General features: G+C 36.5%; 1 protein-coding gene across 1 annotated transcript; it reads right to left on the reverse strand.

Annotated features, from left to right (window-relative positions):
* Positions 1-3539: 3539 nt before the first annotated feature.
* Positions 3540-8931, reverse strand: LOC117413161 (D(1) dopamine receptor-like). The gene has a single exon (XM_034021946.3). The coding sequence runs from the start codon at positions 7217-7219 to the stop codon at positions 5822-5824; it is 1398 nt and encodes a 465-aa protein (XP_033877837.1). The 5' UTR covers positions 7220-8931; the 3' UTR covers positions 3540-5821.
* Positions 8932-21503: the final 12572 nt, after the last annotated feature.

A 21503-nucleotide genomic window follows, 5' to 3' on the forward strand; every position in this document is an offset into this window, starting at 1 on the left:
GAAGGAGGCTTCCAGTTGCGGGATGCGGTTTGCAAACAGCACAGCTGCACTGAACTGGAAACACACTGCATGAAAGGATTAATGAAATGAGAGTTAACAGACCTGCTTGACTAAGTGTTTGCTGCAGTGCACCACTTTCCTCTATATATAAAAAAAGATATGTTACAAATCTAGTATTAAAGAATGGTTTTCACATACAAGTAGATTATGAGCGACTAAATTGTCGTTTCGAATGGGTCTTTGCTAGTTTTGTAGTGTAAGCTATTTTACTAAGGCCCAAGCTTTGTTTATCAGTTTAAATAACATGCCAGTACAATGTAACCTAGAACGGTAAATATAGACATCTTCCAGGACCATCTCAAGTGGTCTTCATATACAGCGTATTTAACATGGAAAACAGATCCACAGGCTTGACTGAATTAGTCAAAAGAGCCAAGAATGTTTCCCACACAGCAAAAAGACGTCAAGCCAGCCCTGGAGGAACAATCTTCTTATGGAGTGAGGGAGCAGTTCAGAAGATTTATCTTCCAAATACCAATCTGGGACAAAGCTACAGTAGCTCATTTTTTAAAATAATAGTGACAATAGAATTAATCTACAGAAAATAACCATTTTGTATTGAATTATTCATTTTATATCTTCATTTTAAATATATCCAATTGCCCAATTAATCACCCACAGTGCACACCACATTACTCAAGATGAACAACAATCTGATTTAACTGTGATCCCTCAGGAATTCCTAATATGATACAGCCATCTGTAGCAGAGTGTCAGCTACATACCCAGTTTTACATTGCAGCATTAGAGTTCTGACTGGTAAAGGTAGCTTTCCTTTTATCTTACACATGTATAGGGGGGGGGGGGGGGGCTGCAATATACATTCATAGAGTACCCCAGGGTTTAATTCACTCATATTGTTTTGATTACCATCAAATAATTATTAATGCACCATGTTATTGCATCAGATGTACGTACGGGCATGTCAGCGGTGATTGTGCTAAACGTATCTGCTGTATGGCATTCTTCATACTGTAGTAAGAAATGAGGCTACTGCTGACAGTGACCCAATTCTGCATCCTGCTTGTACAAACACTACTACACAGTAAACAAACAATAGCAAGTATTAATTTATAACTCATGTTGCTGGGGACATTTTATATATATAGCATGCACTGTAACAACCAACTACAGTCATAGAGAAGATGGTGACTTGTACAATTTTAAACCTTCACTGTAGCTTTCTTCATGATTTCCTCCCTGTCAGATTTAATCTTGTTATGTTATCTATATGCAGCTTTTCCATTATGCACTGTTATCTGCTACGTCTTTTGCCAAGAGTATTCTGTGCTGTATCATGTTTTGCTATCAGCTTCTCCACATATTGCTCTTACTGTCAACATTGATTTGCTGGTTTACATTGACAGTTAGCAGCTGGTGAAGCCAACATTACCCCAATATGTAAATGGCATCCTTTGATTTAAAAAAGCTCTGAGCAAACTTTAATGGAAAGAAGCATGGAAAAGACAAAGTCCCTTCCTCGTCACCTAATTTACTGGCTTGGATTTTGAAAAGATTTAATATTTACATGTTTGATGTTTTTTGTTTTGTTTCTGTTTTTGGTTATCACTTGCGCTTGCTCACAGACAGGAAGGTGAATATGGTAAATGGTTTAAGAAAAATATAAATATAAAAGTTTAGTGCAATATTGGTATACCCATAGCAAAGAATAGTAAAACACAATGACAACATTGCTGTATACAGAACTGGGGAGCGGCCGGGAGTTCTGCTTGGCTCATCAGTCCACAGTGTTTTTTAGGTGTATCCAGGAGCTGCAAAGATGGTACTGGAAACACAGTGCTTACCATGTTTACTACTCCAAAGTTAACCTTTTTCTCACATGGAAAGCAAGGATGGTTGGAAACATGCTGAACAACTGCAGTAAACCATAGTGCAGCAAAGCATAGGTGTGTGAGGGAAGCAATTTAGACCCAATTATGTCATGTTTAACTCTAGCTAAGCGCTTTCTTACACCACTTTGTTTGATAGCCAAATCATAGACAAGAACATGGTGCTCATAAGGCCTGGACGATTACTAAACACACTGCCTGAGAAGTCATTCTTACCAAGTCCAGCTGCAGTACATTTCACCACATTATCCTTGTCTGTTTTTCTAAACCTTTGCAGCATTCAACCCTCTTATCTTATAAAAACAGCCATTCCAAATTTATCAGATTGTGTAACCCAATTAGGCACTGTGGTTAATAGTGCATTAAGAAAGGGTGTTTAGGTGTGGATTAAGATGTTCAATAGATTATGTGGTTCATTAGCAATTACAGTTCAGTGTTGCGATACCATAATTTATAATTTATAATCCTGGCATAATTATCTGTGCACCTTCATGCAGCCAGATACATGACGTTAGTCAATGATGCATTTGTTAAAAAGTCGAATATCCTTCAAAATCTTATGCCAAAGCGCTTGAAAGATTAGAATAAAGTATTTTACTTTTTTGGAAATTGACCACGGGTGAGTTTAATGTGAAATATCTACAGCTGTTTGAGGGGTAGTATATGTATACTGTATATATATATATATATATATATATATATATATATATATATATATATATATATATATATATATATATATATATTTTAAATTATTATTTAATCTTACTGTAAACTGGACATTTAATTACCACAGATGACCCCAGAACAAATGATTAGACAAGTACATGACTGTGATTTCTGACCTGGTTGGTTTTCCTTCAATAGTCTCATTATTGTCTTTTGACAGAAATTCTGAAGTCGACTGCTGTTCCGAGGCTTTTTTCATTAAATTGTCTTTGCCAATTAAGCAACTTAATAGAGAACATACAATACGCCACCCTTCAGCAAGCACTGTGAAACAGGGGGCCGGTGGGTAGGGTACCGTATACCGTATGTTAGGAACCCAAGATGAAATGTGGGCCCATCATCTTATTTGTTTGACCATTTTATTTATCCACTATCATATTTCTACTTCTAAAATATCCATTAATATAGGCTCAGCGAATAGCAAATGATGTATCTATTGTACCCCACTCATATGATTATCTATCCAGGGATACCAAAGTACTCAGTACACAAGGAACCTAACAGGGGTTAATGGACAACAACTGTCCTCTCACCCATAAACACTCAGTATTTCTAGAATATGTATATTATTTCAGGGGACAACAGAACTTTTTAAAGAGCACTTGAAGGGTGAGTCTGAAGGCTTATACTATAAATCTTAACAGCAGTCAGGACACAAAGAATATATTATCACTTTATCAATAAAGCAGATCACGAGTCCTGCTAACTTTACATTTCATATGAGACTCATGACTGGGATTGGTCTGTGTGAAATCACATACGCTGTATTGTTATATAAACCTATTTAATAGCTCACCTCCATCCATCTAGTTTGAATAGGAAGGCAGTTTCTATATGTATCTGAATCACTGCCTGGAGACATTGAAATTCATTTGTTTCTGTGACAGAGGCCAGCCTGATATTAAAGACTTTTATTTTCTACATATTAATCCCAATTTTCAAAAAATAAGGAAAAGCTAGAATAATGCGTACAGTAGTTTTAATGTCATCAATCTTTAACTTAGAACAGAATATATTTCACCATATTGTTAATCGCAAAGGACAGAGTGAGCCAGAAAAGGCCGCTAACAGAAACTGTTTTTAAAGCAGTGATGTGAATGTGTTTTAACTTGTGGTAATGTTATTCTGCCAAGCATATTTCCAGCCTGCAAGGTTCTCTTTTTGCAATTACCCAAAATAGCATGCTGCAATTAGTCTGTTTATTTTTTAAATTTTCCCTCACAACATGCCAAGAATTTGTTCTGGAGCAAAAACCATGTGGAGCAAAAACCATGCCGTTACGGATTCTGTCCAGTCCCTCGTCGGTGAGATAAGATGAGGTTAAAAGCTCAGAAACCCCGGACGCAGATGAGCCCGGCTCTTTGCATTGTAGTTTAGACGCTCGCTTGTGGTGCGCGGGGTCGCCGGTGTGCGCCCACAGCCCCCACCTTGTTAACAATGCAATTCATGTTTCGAATTTGTGTTTTGTGAAAAGGCTTCCAAATAAGATTGAATGCAGTGATATACAATGAACATACATTTTTATTCTGTATATCTGATAAGGGCACAGACATTGTGTTACAAACTGTAAACTGGGTACGTAAGTCATAGTAACTGTGGATAAGCTTTCCCAGTGCTTACCTTTTTCCAGTACATATACTTTAGGCATTTTATTAAAGCCATGATTGCTTCACAAGCCTACACTCCAAGACTGCACAACCTGCTACAAACATCGATGGAGCTTTTGACTCAGATGCAAAGCATTTGTGTTCACATCTACATTTTAACATCTACCAGTACTTTGTAAATATAAGTAACAGCAAACAGCATGTGGTTGATTTTTGAGGTAGGGGTGCCAACTTGGGCCGTCAAGATTAGTCAGCTTAACCTTTCCACCTTTTAACTGTTAGAAACAACAACAGGTATTTCTGGTTAGCATTACAAAAGGTCGTCCCCATAAGAATGAAATAATTCAAAACTGGTAAAAGCCACTCATAAAAGCAACCACAGTCCCCCCAACATTTTCTACTAGTCTTGACTCTAGGGATTGACATGCTCCTTTTAGCGTCAGATAAATGGGGTTGCATTTTATTTTGGCAAATTCTGTTTTTCAGTCCTTTTAACAGATTGGATAATTATTATTCAGTTCTAGCAGGTATCTCATTTTACTTTATGGGCTCTTTTCTCACAACTTTAAGGGCTATTTTAAGCAATGTTTTGTTGGGGACTGTTGTTTTAAAGGCAGATTTGATTCATGAAATGAATATTGCCGATTGTGAAAAAGTGAGGGTGTATAAGTTCATTCTCATTTTTCAAATCACAGTTTAACCAAATACATATTTTTATGAAGAATCTTTAAAAAACAGTCCAGAATATGTAACTTAAAAGAGTTAAAGTTTTATGAATAGAGCCCTATATACGTTACACTTTGTATATTAATATTCTTCAAGTGTTATTTTTTAATAGCTCTGTGGGGGGTGAGGGCTTATATGTCAACAATAAAGTAGTTTATGCTTAACGAGAGAGGTTACGGTTAACTGACACTTATCATAAGCCCCTGTTGACATCTATAGAGTATCTGTAGCAAACAAGCAACTGTCATAACTGTTAAATCATCTGTAATAAAAATAGAAATAAATATAAAAATAAAGAGTAATACATACCACAATTCACTGCAAAATATCCCAATCCATTTAACCTAAAATAGGAAAAGTATTGAAAATATACTGTATATATTTAAAGCACTGTTTACCTAGCTAACATGAAGTTTGCTAATTTGCTACTTTTTTTTGACACCCCCTTGTGTTATGAACAAGTAATTTCATTTTAAATATCTCAACACATGCAAGTTTTTCTTTTTTTTTTTTCTTTTTTTTTACCACAAGTTACATTTTACTTTTCTTTGTTGTTCATATTTTTATATTGGTTATTTTATTATTATTATTATTATTATTATTATTATTATTATTATTATTATTATTATTATTATTGTACAAATGTAAAAAGTATTTTGCAGATTGTGTTTTTTTTCTGTCAGGATAAAGTGCTGTAGTTCTTTGAACATTCTGTGGACTCCAGAGTCTTTGTTATAAAACAGGGTTTAATTAAGGACTTCAGTTAGGCTTTACTGCAACAGCTGCATTCAGGCTATTTTAATGTTCAAGTCATTTAAAGATAATGTCCCATGTTAATGTGTTGCGGTCTCACACGGCACTGTGTTGATTTTGCTCATGTTTTTGTTGTCCATTTTGAGTTATAGGGTTGATCTTTTCTAAAGAAACATCTATGTCACTGTCCAAGGTACCTGAAAGAGCTGGAGACAATTTGTCCAGGGTCTTAATCCCAGAATCGTCCTCCTCTTTCCTTTCAGTTTTATCCTCCTGGCAAAGAATGGAGTGAGGGATCAGGTAGGTCACATTTTCTTCTTTAGGGATGAATCCTTTTGGTTGATAATGGAAAGACGATGCAGCTGCTCCATTGTTGTTAATGCTCACAGTCTCTATGACGTTGCTTGTGGGGCACAGCCTGTGGCATCCCAAGAGAACAGAGAAAGCCTTGCGAAAATCTGCATTAAAGGCATAGATGATAGGGTTCAGCGAAGAGTTAGCCCACCCAAACCAGACGAATACATCAAAGGTGGTGGAACTGATGCAAGGAAAGTCAGCATCTCCACTTGGCAAAGCGTGTTCACAAAAGGGCACCATGCAGTTCAGTATAAAAAAGGGCAACCAGCAGCACACAAAGACCCCCATTATAACCGACAGTGTTTTTAAAACTTTGGTTTCTCTTTTGAACGACATTTTAAATGAGCTTTCAGGGTCCATAGTGCTGCTGTGTCGATTCTTGGCGTGTTCTGCAGCCCTCTCCAAGGCAGAGATCCGCCTGATTTGTTTCTGGGCAATTCTGTAAATCCGAGTATAGGTGACTAGCATGATTGCAACTGGTATGTAAAAGCTAATCAAAGAAGAAGAGATGGCATAGGTTCGGTTCAGGCTCGAGTCGCAGTTATCCATCAACGAACCTTCATAGCTGACATTGAATGCCGTAAAGCTGGTAGCTTGAGCCTTGTGCCAGTTCAGTTGCACTGGAATGAAAGAGATCAGCACTGACAAGGTCCATGCAACACTTATCATGATAAATGCCACTTTTGGGGTCATCTTTCTCTCGTATCTGAATGGGCTTGAGATAGCCCAATATCTGTCCACGCTGATAATACAAAGGTTTAAAATAGAGGCAGTGGAACACATTATATCAAAAGCCACCCAGACGTTACAGAAGGAACCAAAGGGCCAGAACCCAGCTATTTCTGTCACAGCTTTCCAAGGCATCACCAAAATTGCAACTAACAGATCAGAAACAGCCAGGGATATTACAAAGAAGTTAGTTACTTTAGACCTTAAGTGACGAAACTTAGTAACAGCAACACAGACCAATGTGTTTCCCAGTAGAGTCGTCAGTATCAAGAGTGACAGAAAGCAGCCAGTCAAAACTCGAACTGACGAGTCTTTCTTTGCAATATCACTATCATTAACTGCTGTGATGTTAAAACCCATCATTTCTCCTCCAAAAGCAGAAGTCATAACTCCCCTGATGCAATACATCTATTTACTGTGGAATAATGATCAAGGATCATGTTGAGCAGCATGCTGATACATCCTCTTCAGTGAGCAAAACAGCATGACTTGCAGCTAGTTTTTCTTTCCATAACTATTCCAATCCTAAATGAGCTCCGGTCAAGAAGCAAAAAGCCCAGCAAGACAATGTCTACATTGCTAAAGGAGCCGCTTTTATTTGGTGTATTTTCCGTCATCCAGTTGGATTTGTATAGGATCCAGTGCAGAATGTAAGCCAGTCTTCTCTACATATGGCCAAACCTACTTAATCAGCAAACAGTGGCTTAGGCAGTCATTAGCCTTATATATAATGTTACGGAAATAGACTATCGATCATATTAGCAATGCGTTTATCTGATTTGTTCTTGTTCATGATCGCTGAGGCGTGTCTGGGTTGATCAGTTTGACCTTGTTTATCTGCTCCTGTGATGCAGCCTGTCCCGTCTGAAGAGGCAGCCGTCTGTTTAAAAGCTGGGCATGGTGTATTAGTTTCTGGGTCACTAATGGGAATCAATCCGTTTTCACTGAAAACCAGGAAACGTATTATTTATTTGTTTATTTATTTAAACCTGTAGTGCTTTTCATAGTCGCCTACATTCTCTCTCTCTCTCTCTCTCTCTCTCTCTCTCTCTCTCTCTCTCTCTCTCTCTCTCTCTCTTTTAAACTGTGATTAAGCTGTAACAATGCTCAGATTAGTCAGATGTCTCTTTTTTCTCCGGTGGATAGTTCAATAAATAACACCGGCTGTGGCTGTTTTTCGTATAAATTGCACTTTTGATCACGGAGTTGTGTATTAAAATAATAACAAATGCATGCTTTTAGTTTCCCTTGTATTGGAAGAAAAAAAACAACAATAGAATAACTAAAATGAGAAAGTCCATTATTGAATATGCGTGCGTGTACAGTGTTCCTGATCCTACAGAAATAATACCTTTTCGTCGTTTAACGCGTCCCGGCCTTTGACTTGGGCGGCACGATGTAATTCAGATGTAAATATTCCGGGAAATAACTAGAACAGTTTTCTTTAAGTCTATTTTCCATTCCATAGCTAGAAAGAAAACAGTCTTCTTCCATAAAATGCGTTGTCAATCCTTGTCACCAAATGCCACAATCAAGTTAGTGATGCAGAAGAAAGTCTAACAATATCATTTTCAAATATGTTTGTGTTTTCCCTTGTCTTTATTTGATTCCAGATGTAAAGTTCACAACTCTTACCTGCAGAGTTGTATTGAGATGTCACGTTTCAGTGGAGCGGTCTTCAGCTTTATCGTTATATTAAAATCCAGTCCTGGCTCTCACCATACCGATTTGAAGTTTGCATTTGTCTTGCACAGAAGGATTGGAGCGCGAGAGGAAGGAAAGGCAGTGCAGTCGATTAAAGATATACTAGCAAATACATTGAAATAAATACTACTACTGCTACTACTACTACTACTACTACTACTACTACTACTACTACTACTACTACTACTACTACTACTAATAATAATAATAATAATAATAATAATAATAATAATAATAATCATCACCATCATCATAAACTGAAATACATGTATTGTCAGCGAGTCAGCTCAAATGTCCCGGTTGCTTCCCAGTAGTAAAATAAATCCTAAAAAGCGCAATACATCCGCACCATAGTACCAGAGCTCTTCTATCTAAGGGTGCACAGCGTATTTCTGTTCAATGCTCTCTCAGTTACATTACAGCAACGTCTGCCCGAGTAGTCTGCTGCCCCATTCACACTTCCAATCTGACGTCTCTTCAGAGTTTTTTTTTTTAAAGAATAGAAAGAAAAAGAAAGAATGGCAGTTTAGGATTAATGAACTGCAGTATTCAGATAAAAGGCACGGTTAAAATAGGAACATAATAGAAACGACAGCACTGAATTTGAAGAAAAAAAATAGTGTTATGTATCTGCAGCAATGTCAATTTAAGTAGATGCAAAAGAATAAGAAGCTATATAAAAAAAAAAAAAGCTGATGCATGTTTTTTTGTTTTGTGTTTTCCTCTGGAAAACAACATCTATAAAGTGCAATATATTTCTTTAAGTAATCTACTGTACCTAACAATGTAATGTACAATGGTGTTCATAGGCTTCTAAACAAACAGGTGTACCAGCATAATATTTGATAAACGAGTACAATTAATGTTTTGCTATTGAAATACAAAACACAGAAGCATTACCTTTAAATAACCTATTTCGATGAAGGATTATTTATATGTACACAAACTGCACCTGCTTTTAGTTATTATCGCCATGGGTATAGTGTGGTTGAATGAGGCCACCTAATGGGCGATAATGAAATCTATGGAAACCAATGGAAACTCCAGCAATAGCATAGCAATGTAAGGTCAATCATTTATTTCCTAACTGATTACTCATTTGAACAGGTTCATGAATGCTAATACTATTTTGATTTATGTTTTATTATTGTTTGTTTTAGTTTAGAGGGAAATATATACACACAGGTATATCTGTGTTCTTTGTTTTTTTGGTTCCATTTTCACTTCATCCTATTGGATTTCATGCACACTCTGAGACAAATACAGTTCTATTTATACACTGAAACCCCCCGCTTGCCAACATCTTTGACAGAGTTGTACATTGCGCAGTGAATGCATCTGTGAAAGCCTGCAGTATCGTTCGTGGGTCACTGATTTCTCCATTAGCCTTCCTTTTCTTTGAGCATCACAAGCAAAGAAGCTTTCTTTGTAACATCCAAAGCATTTTTGTTAATGTACAGTATTTAAAGCACACACGTTTTTGTTAATGTACAGTATTTGAAGCACACACGTTTTTGTTAATGTACAGTATTTGAAGCACACACCTTTTTTTGCTTCTATTTTCGTCACTATGTTTTCGCTAGTTAAGAAAAAAAAGTAAAAGCCTAATTATCATGAAAATCTTAAACAGAATTAAAAGGAACTTGGAACAATAGAAATAATATCTACTCAAATTCTATTACATTGATATAGGATAATATTTGCTATGTTCTGTCTTAGACAAACTCCAGTAACAGTAGTAGTATTTACACTATATGTCATAATGTATGAAGTAGCTTGGCTTGGGGTATATCCACATATACTGGATGTCCTGACGTTTGCTACAGGCACAGAACAAGACAAGGGGAACACAATAGGGCAATCTCAAATGTTAATAGGTGGTGGTGTTAAAACAGGATTAGGTAGCTAACTGAGAGACACGTCTAATTGCTATAGAATGAAGCAGCTAGGGTTGAACACTTAATTAAAATAGAGGACGCATTGATACAATGTGGCATGGTTTATTATATAAAACTATAATTTCCCAAAAGGCTTTTTTACAAACAGAAACAACATGAATCAAACCGTACCCTGAAACCAAACCTTACCCTAAAACCAAACCCTACTCTAAAACACTACTGACAGTCTTATTCAAGTTGCATGGCAATAAAACGATAGAAGAAAACTGTATTTATTTTATCTAGTAACTGTAATTCAGCAATGCCATGTTAAGCATACATGATCAGTAAACAAAAAACTATAAAACTCCCATAGGTCCTGCTAATGAGAACTCCTGCATGGTACAGTCCAATCTGTAGATTCATAGCTGCTACAGAAATACTGTGTGGGATAGCTCCCATATGAGACTTCTTATGAATCCGTTTTTAAAATGATATACTATTCAAATGAGTCTTAACTGGCTGCAAAATCATGGGAAGGAACAATTATCTAAACGATTTGTGTTTCAAAGCAACTTAGTTAATTCGGAATAAGCAGGGACCTGTGCAATTAGTTTCTTGTGTGAAAAGAAGACTGTGAATAACTACACAATGACCGTGGATAAGTAATGTGGCCACCAGCTTCATGAAATGTGCTTTACGGCTTCCAATTAATTACAGGGATGTGACATAACAGGGTTTTGTATACCAAGCTAGGGGCTAGGGTGTGTGTTTACTAGAAACAACATGTTTGTGATGTCTGTGTGCAAGTACAGTGACTACTTATGAAACACTTGATAAATCTAAATGTTGCTTGTGGCATATGGCCCATACACTAAACAAATACACACAGCCATGCAGTACATGCCTTAGACACTGTGGCTAGAGGTAACTGAGAAAGTAAAGGGCAGACGTATGGGGAAGGAGAATTCAATTGTTTAAGAGGTTAAGCAAGTCCTATTTAAACTGAATTTGTGGAAATTAATTAATGGGCTTAATGGGCTTTTATCATATACAGTATTGATATTTAACCTAACCATTAATGTTTCTGTTTTTGTTTTTAAGAGAAAGGGTAGCTGTGCTGTTATCTGCATTGGCACTGCACTGACAGTAACGTACTGTATCACGGTAGATGCATAATGGTGATTGAAAATGAACAGATGACCTCATTCCTGAGCGGAGCAAGCTGCAGATTACTACAGATAAGTAGTATTAATGATTCAAAGGCAGGAAAGGTAGCTTCTGAGGCAGAATTAAAAAGGCATCTCCTCTTTAAAATAAAATTGAATTACGGTTCCTTTTTATATCTATTTCATGAGAATATATTAAGCACTTCTGATCCATGCCTTATTATTCTGACTGTGGAGGAAATGACAGCAGCACCTCATGAAAATGTACCTGATGTGTAATACTAGTGGCTGATCCATCTCACTTGTATCTGATTGTGTGCGCTTCTCTATTCAGGATTAGATTAAAGAGATTTGAACATACAAGCTGAAGATGTGGCAGCACATCGTTTTGTAGTGTAGGGACAGCGTTGGGACTACATGTGTTTAAGATATTTATTACCTTTGGTATTGTGCATCTTGATCTGGTACAATAATTTTGACCCTGACTGAAATCACATAGAAATCTTTCCTTGTTTAGTCACCCTGGATATCAATCTGGGTTGCACAAGCTAAACGCCACCATCTCTTTGATATGAGTAGTGCCACTCACTCTTAGCTTTGCAGATTCAATTCATCTTAACCAGACAGATTTGTATTTTACAGATTTACTCAGTTTACAGTGGGGCTCCTCAAGTGCATTTACTAGAACTGGGGTTGTTTGTCTAATTACGGTGAGCCATAACCTTTAACAATCCAGGGATTAGGGTGACTTTCAGCTGGATTGATTTGCAATCAGTTCCTGAGGAAGAAAGGCTGCAATATAGACAGCACAACCGCTAATTATGCAACGCCATCGTATATCACAAAATAAAACAGAAGCATCAACATTGTTAACAACTAAGAACATTGAAAGATGAAATCAATCGGCTGTATGGGGCCGGGTGTACTGTAGCTTATCATTCAGATCATTGATAACATCATTCGAAGACGAGATGTTATCAAGGTGAACAGGAAGATATGTGTTTTAAATTAAGGGCTTACCTCACGTTTAAAATATGCCGTGGCATGTTCTGTCCATGTCTATTAAATAGCTTTTGAATAGCACCATAGAACAATAAAGAGGGTCATACTGCAGTATTTTTTGATTGAACCTACCGTTTACCTTGGGATTTCATTTTATGATTTGGAGTCACATATTTTATTTGGATACTGAAATGCTTTTTTTTTTTGTATTGCCAGTCACTTCACTAAATAGAACAACCTTTTTTTTATTAGGCTCTGAGGACAGATGATTTGCATATCTATTTGCCAATAGTAAAATCCATTATTTTACCAATCTATGTGATGAACATTTATGAATTTTAATACTGTGAATTTGTCACTTAAAATAAAGGGATACTTGGCAATAGGTAATATAGGAATATATTGGATATGTCACCAGCTGACCAGGATTGATATGCAGTATAACGTATACAGGTTTTTATTCTGGTTAGAAATTAAAACAATACCTAGTGCTGATCTCCAGAAAAAAGAAACTCGATTTTTGACAGCCCCCTGGCAAAGCAGTGGGGGCTTATGTTTTACATCTCAAAGAATGCTAGCTGGTTTATTTTCAAGGTATCCTCGAACATACTGAAATTGGACTTTTGTGTTATGTATGTCTCTCTGCATCTTATAGTCATCTAGCAAGGGGTCAAATAAGGCCCTCTTATCCTGATTAAACAGATGTGGCCCAAATCCTGAGACAATCTGTTAAACCAAGGTCATTCAGTTTACTATGTCTGTATTGTATGTTACAAAAAAAACAATGACACCGGTAAAGACTAGTTGCCTATTCAATTAGCTATAAAATGCATGCTCATCACGTTGCTCTAAGTGAAGTGAATGGCAATCACATGGTTTCAATGTGTGTCGATCACACATTATTAAGGTGCTGTGGATAGGGTATATAGAGTAGCAATCAAAGGAGGTTATGATGAGGTTTCAGTGCTGGTCACCACATTAAAGCAAAGCAAACAGATTAATGCCAGGTCTTAAAGGAATCAGCTATGGAGGTTAAAGGAACTGCATTTCTTTTGCCTGCAATACAATGAAGTAGGGGTGACTTGACTGAAATCTTTAAAATCTTAAAAGGAGTTGGCAGAATGAACCCTAACAAATACTTTAAGTCTAGGACAGAAACCCATACAAGTGAACAGACCTGGAACTGAAGTGGAGACAGACTCAGAACAGAGGGCAGGAGGCATTTACACAGAGGGGTGAGGGTATGGAATGGGTTACCTAGCTGTGTTGTTGAAGCTGAATCATTTGGATCTTTTAATCAGTAAGTAGGAACCAAACTAGGATTGATGGGTCACACATTCTTCCTACTGGTGCTGATTTAAAGAAATGTGGTTAAATTCATGATATAGTCATGTTTTCTTAAATGTCACATAGAATTCCATTTACAGAAAAAACAGTGGCAAATATTACATACTGAACTGATGAGATGATTAATTGAGTTCATTTAGGCAAAGTTGATCATTACATAAAATAATGTTACAAAAACCGGCTAAAAAATTAGAGATGGTAAAAAAGAAGAAGAACATTAAGCTTTAAGAAAGTATTGACAGGTATGTTTGTGTCTTCTTTAATGGTGTGCAATAGATGGATGGAAATGGAAGTTTAATGTCATCAAAGTAAAAGTTTGCCAGTTTGATTGAATGTAAACACATACATATTAAAACATTCAAATGACTGAACATGGTTTTGCAGTGTGTTTACTTGCTATGATCAAGGGTTAATCTCTAATTTCACTATGTATTTATATTAGTCTTTATAGAGATACTAAAAATAGTAGGTAACTTATTGATAATTTCGAGTGAGTCTGACCAGGCTTAGCCTCTTCGTGATCAGGAATTCAGGTAGGGCAAAGATCACTTCAGCAAATTCTAATTTCTATTTGAGGATTTAAAAGTGGATACTGGCAGAAATATGCAGTAATGAATGCGCCCTTCATTCTGTGCTGGTTTTAGAAACCTTTTTAGAATTATTGTACAAGAACCACAACAGATATGCGGCACAGTGAAATCCAACTGGAGAGCCACATGGATTAGGAGCAGAAAATGCATTTTATACATGCAGTGACTGAAATCAGTTCAACTTTTTAAAAAGTGTCAGTAATTCAAAATAGTATGATATATAAACTATCATAACCTGAGCAATACAATCGACACTTCATATTGGTGTTTTTTTTATGATTAATTGATGCTATTGTTAGGGTTATGTATGAATTGTTGTTATATGTAATTGCATTAGATTTATTAAAAAACAAAAATCTAAAGGTTGGAATAGTTTTCATTTCCATCTGTCTGTGTGCAGTAGGCGACTTTGACTATGCAACGCACCTCAGTGTCTTTTTAAATTACAGAGTAAGACTCACACATTTGCATAAGTAAAACTGTGCAGTATTTTAAATGCCATTTAGTCTCTCCTTCAAAAAAAAAAAGCTCTTGCTTAAATTTGACATGAAAGGGGACTTTTTGGTGTACATAGATTTTCTAATTCTGAACCTGGTGAAATTTTAGAAGGAAACCCAAGCACAACTTCACAGGATTATCTCAAATGTGCAGTCAATATTTTAATCTTAAAGACACCAAATCCTTAAATAGAATGGACAAAATAATGCCGAGCTGTTACGATATAAAAATGCATTTGGAATTTAGAACTCTTTTTTTCCCCTTGCTCTCAAAACTGTTTCACCGCACATTTCATTTAGCTTTTGCCATAAAGCGACCTTGTGATTCTTTAGTGTGTTGAATTACAAAATACAATAATTATCACTAATACATTTCATAATTGGGTGGAAAGATGGTGTCACAAGCAATTTAGGAAAACAAATAAAAAATGTTTAGCCATGCAGGGGTTGAATAATTAAAGGTCTCTATATTTAACCCCCTGTTCCCCCGCTTTATGCAGTTAATTTGCATGGAGGCGTCTAATTAAACATGCCAAAAGCCAGGATGAGGTTGCTAAGGCCTTGATTAAAAAAACTTGTGAGGTACAGCGTGTTTGTCACTAGAGTTTGAAAGCATTATTTAAATCCGTTTTTCCATGTAATTCTTTGTAAGACCCAGAGTTGGAACTCTAATTCCAATACATATATGTTTATTTTCTTAAGTAGAATAGCAACTCATTGTGTGTCTGCATGTATTTGGTGTAGTGGTACTAGCATCATTGCGCTACTGTGGTTGGATCAAGAGCTGAGTGCTATCTTGTGTGCCGCAGTGTAGGGAGAAACTCATGTATTGTGTTATGGTTTATAATCTATAATGATTCGTGTCCAAAAATAAATTAATAATTTAACATAGTTCCTTTATTTAATTCCAATATTTAAGAGTTACACATATATTACTGAAACATTATCTTAATACAAAATAATGTAGCACTAGTTATTACAGAAGTAAAAAGTAGAGCTCAATTACCTGTCCTTCTGGGTGCGCGTCGGCACGCATCTTCAAGGTCATCGGGCTTGTGTGTACTCTCAATTTACGCAGACCGATAAACACGCTTACATGATGTGCTTAAATGACCTCTTATGTATTACATTGTACTTGAGTTCAACTAAAGGGCACCCAGTTTAGACATACTTTCACTTCTCTTTCTCCTCACCTGTCAAGCCGCAACTTAGCTCTTCATATAAACCCTTTCTTAGTTCATTTCTAACCCTACAGTAGGTTCAAAGCCAATTGCATACAGAAGTCACTGAAATCATGTCAATAAGGACACCATTGCTGTTGCGTGCTGTTCACAGCTGTTGGGGTAATCGCTTCATTTAGGTTATTCTCCAAACCCCCGTTTGGAAAATATCATTGTAAATCACATGCATCCATTTTGCGGTGGAATTGACTGACTGATAAAACACAGGTCCTTTAATAGAGCAAAGTTGTTTGCAAAACGACTGGGATGTGTCGTTTCTGTCTGTTTAACCCCAATCAGACCCCTTTCACTAGGTATCTCGGTATCACTGTATAGATAGTTTACCACTGCTTTACTTCAACAAGCAAGACATTCACATGCAACTCCATCCATTTCCCGACCAAAGTATATATGCAGTTTTAATACGTGATGGATGTCTACCTGCACCTACATTTTGGCTTATTAATTCTATTCAAGCTGTGCAACAGAGTAAAAGTAAATCTATTGAAATTCCATTAGATAATTCAATTGCATCAGCAATCAACCTGACACTAAATGCATTACAAACAGATGGAAGATTATAAATACATAAGGATACCAATAAGGGGCCCGAAACACACTTGCGTGGCACTTCAGATGATACAGCAAGAAGTGGGGAGGCCCTGCAATGATGCCAACTGTCGCTTTTGCAAGTAAAGTAAAAACCCAAGTAACACGATGCTATTAAGCCCATTTCCATGGAGTTCATTTCGCTATTGTACAGTAGTTGAAGATATAGTCATCGATATAATGTATATGTCGTCTGAGCATTTGCATCTTCATGGTATTGGCTATATTATACTTCAAGAGTGAGTTCTGTATATTTCTCTGATTTCATCCTTTTCAGTAATTAGTCAACCTAAGTAACTTTTCAATTAGACTGGAGTCTTGTTGAGAGCTCAATCATGCCACATTGCAACAGCTGCTGGGTATTCTTTACATATCATAAGACACAGGGACAGAGTCTCAAGTTGTTTGTGCAGTGTATTCCCTTTATAGTGCTACAAAGCAAAATAACACCTTCTAACCTCCCAGCCACACAATTCAGTGTCTAGCTCAGGCATTTCAAACTATGTTAAATGTAATACTGATGCAAATGTCGCCGTGCAGAATACTGCCACTTTGTAGAAGGCTTTAAATCACAATTGCTGTATTGTGATGACATGGGCATTGAAGAGTGAAATGGCTTGCTTTTTTCTTTTTGTTCTGATGCTGGATGCATTCCGAGAGCTCATCATAACATACACAGCACACTTCACTGACTTGAGAGATTGCAGCCTCAGTATCGATAATATAAAGCATTGAAATGTGTTTCCAAGAATCTGACAATGCAATTTACCCCCAATATTGGACATGCTGTCATATGCCTCTTATTATTATTATTATTATTATTATTATTATTATTATTATTATTATTATTATTATTATTATTATTATTATTATTAATATTAATATTTTTATATTTTTTGTACAAGTTCTTCTGCCATAATGGAAATCAAGTATTACCATTTTGATTTCAACTTGTGGGTCTTCCACCTCAATTCACAGTAAATATTAATTTAAGACACTTACTCTATTACTTTCAATAATATATTTGTCACCCAAGAAAAAGATTGCATGCCATAATGAGGAAAGACTGCTTAATGCATCATTTACACAAGTACATGCATCCTTGAGAAAGACTGTACCCCCAAATATTATGTAAGCAGTTACCTATGCACCTATCCCAATGGGAGCCCTGATCACCTGATCACAAAGCAGCACGGATAGTTAAAAGCCATGATGTTGCCTATCCTGTTTTCCAACACATCATGCCAGTAGTAATTCCATTCTATATCATTTCCAGACACACACTGAAATAGAATTACATGACTAATTAATTAAAGCAGATACATTGTTCAGATGTATGTGTTAACCAAATAAATGTGTCTGTTTGACTTCTTTACCTCATTCATGATTAACTGTTTGACGTTAATCACCGGAAATCCATATTATTTCTGACTGAACAGCTATTTTTAAGTGCACATACTGTTTTATTATAGTTATTTCTGTGTAATACAGTGTTAGATTTTTTTTTTTTTTACCACATACAATATATAATATAACCGTTTAATTAAGAATTCGTAAAAATAAGTATTATTGTTATGATGTTTTCTTTTATATATCGTTAAATGACTTACCTTGATTGTTTTAGATGTAAAACCATTATTCTGATTATAATGATAAACACCAGCCTGATGATTCATTCTGTAAGCTTTTAAATCAGCAAGCAGCTTCGTTTTGTCTCTTGTCTGTTCCCATGGCTATTCATAGGCAAGCTGACAGATAAACATCCTTTTACAAATCTATTCTGTTGCTGAGGAAACTGGACTTAAATTATGTTTGGTCTTTTTTCATTAGCATAGATCTGTAGCTTGACAAGAGGCTGTAATTACACACAATGCTGCAGTTACAGTGTACTATAACATTAAAATCATAGTGTGTCACACTTATTAATCAGGCACATATAACTCTCATTACTTACACTACATTAATAACTATCTGTAATTATGTGCGCAAGCTAGCAGTGAACAAATGGGGTCCATGTTAATGATCTACACAGTGACTGATCTAAGAAACAACACTCTAACTCGCTCGTTAAGATGTGGCTTAATAACCAATGTTTTTCTTTTGTTTTTCCTTCCATCAATAAGTGTTGTCAGGGACACCGCATTTGCAGAAAAGTATGTACTAAGTATTAATACCTGGGTAACTATGAAGGCTTCCTGCTTGCACATGGTGGTGGAATTAGTGAGAAATGCATGGAAATGGTGTGTTATACATGGATGCTGTTCACATGGTCATTCATGTGTAATTACACAGTAGTAAGAGCAGGTAGTGATTGTTATTATAATGTAATAACATGGACATTCATGCACTGTAATCTAAAGTGCTACCAGAGTACAAGATAAGTGCAGGAGGGAGGAAGCTTTATACTACTAGATAGTATCCCTTGCTTCAAAGCATTGCAGAAGCAGGCTTATGTTTTAGTCTCAGTGGCTTTACAGGTACACAAAAGACTTTGTTATATTCCTTTTTTTTATGTAGCTCGATGTCTGATCTGTCAGACAACCTCTGTGAATTTGCCCAGCACTACTGTGAACTGAACTTCAAAAGCAGATTTGGGAGGACTTCCCTTTACATCATACTGACAGAACAATAACAGTAAGTGTCTTAAAACAGCTGTCACTTTGTAGAGGAAGAAAACAAATGCCAGGAAACACTTGAACATTTTGAAGAAAGCAAATAAGAAAAGTAACAGATCACAGCCAGCATTATCTCCACGTCGTAGTCTATTTAAATATGCATTCCTATGAATAACATTTACTGAGCAATCTCAATTGGAAGGATGCACCCCTGTGATGTGTGTGGTGGGTGGATACTACCTTGACTTGGGAGCTGGTTTCAGTTGATAGATTTATGATTACTTTTAAAATTCTTATTTGGGGAAAGTGTGCGGTCCACCTAAGATCATATACATGTTACGAAAGTCACATTCAGTGTTATTTAAATAATGTAACTCAAGTGAAAGCCATCTATATGCATATATAATTTATTAGGCCCTGACACCAATAGAATGCTGATTCTGGAGGTGGGGGTCAGAGAATTATCCAAACATCCTCATCCAGTATTGATTATACCCCCAGATGATTGCTCTCACCTGTGCCCTGTGATAAGTCTAATACTAAATTACTGAACATTTGTCACCACTGAATTTCCATTTAATGAAAAGGAGTACATTTAATTTGAAAACATGCTTACATCCTCCAGTTCAGATTTTTTTTATATTTATTTATTTATTAATTATTTAAACTTTATGTTAACTGTATGAGGTTCTAGAAGTTGCACTGCCAAGACTTGAAAAAAACAAATAATATTAGCATTCTAACGTATTAATTAAGATGATCAAACGTATTAATTAAGGTGACAAAAGAGCCATTACAGTAGACCAGATCTCAACACCAGCTTCTTTTCCTGGTCCTATGGTCTCCACTACTGTACAGCACCTCACTGAGAAGTCAGTGCTCAATTTCTGTGCTACTGTATATATCAAGACCAATTGATTTCCTGTAAAGCAAGCACAGATATGCAATGTTGGGTTTTGCATGCTGGTGTTTGCACCTGCTTCCTCCGGGATGTAAAGGAGATGGATCGTCTCTGTGGACCTTCTCACGGTGAATACAGAATGAATTAAATCAATCAATGGAACTGGACTCCTGTTTGGCACCTGTAATCAAGCAGTGATTAAATCTGCCTTTTTCAACCTTCACCTCAAGCTGATGCTTAGATGGGAATCCAGGCATCAGTGTCTCCTTTCATTGATTACGTTGATCAATTGTTTGTTGGGCTCCTCGAAGACCCTGCTCTCAGGAATTAGGCGGTGCTCAATTCTGCTGCCAAGCTACTGTCTCACGATATGCACTCAGGTCACATAACATGCTCTGCTGCTCTGGCTGTCTGCCACAGTGACCTCTGTATTCAATATCCTCTTCCTGACCGACAGGGCACTGGGTACAAAACATTGAATCTTTTTTGTATTTTATTTTTACAAGAAACTCATTAGGACTGTTTCCCGTGGCCTGGTCAGTCTGTATGTATACGTGCTTAGTATCAGTACCCTGAGGTCATGTCAAAACTCCCAGCAAAGACACTGATTCCACTGAGATTACTGGCTGATCCTCATGATTTACAACTGCTTCATACTTGTTTCTCCAAACCCTTGCAAAACGTTTGTTAAGGTGAGGATAAATATTAGTTTTTCAGTCATTAAGAAATGAGTATCTCAGTGACAAGGCTGCCTGGGACTACCAGAACTGGTTTGGTTCATTGACCAGATTCAAGTTGGATCCTAAATGGTTCAGCCACAACATTGAATATAGATATCTCCAGCTCTGTCAATGAAGCAGTTTACCACCTAAATACAGGTATTTCCATCTCTCAGTGGCTTACAGGAAAGCACCTGTATGTTTCATTTTGCAGAAAAAAAACCTCTTAAAAAAAAAATAATAACCTTCGAGCACTTAAATTAACCTTCCGAGTTGTCTGTTACTAAGTTTTAGACCTTGATAAATCAGCCTCCTGTCCTGAAACATATGGCACATTGTTATTCAGTCGCCTGCCAGCAATCCAATATCTTCCTCCATCATCAATCAGTTTTGACAAGTTTGTGAATAATTAGCTGTGGTATCAGAGCAAAGGAATGCCATG

Source organism: Acipenser ruthenus, chromosome 23 (assembly GCF_902713425.1).
Source record: "Acipenser ruthenus chromosome 23, fAciRut3.2 maternal haplotype, whole genome shotgun sequence".
Taxonomy (NCBI): domain Eukaryota; kingdom Metazoa; phylum Chordata; class Actinopteri; order Acipenseriformes; family Acipenseridae; genus Acipenser; species Acipenser ruthenus.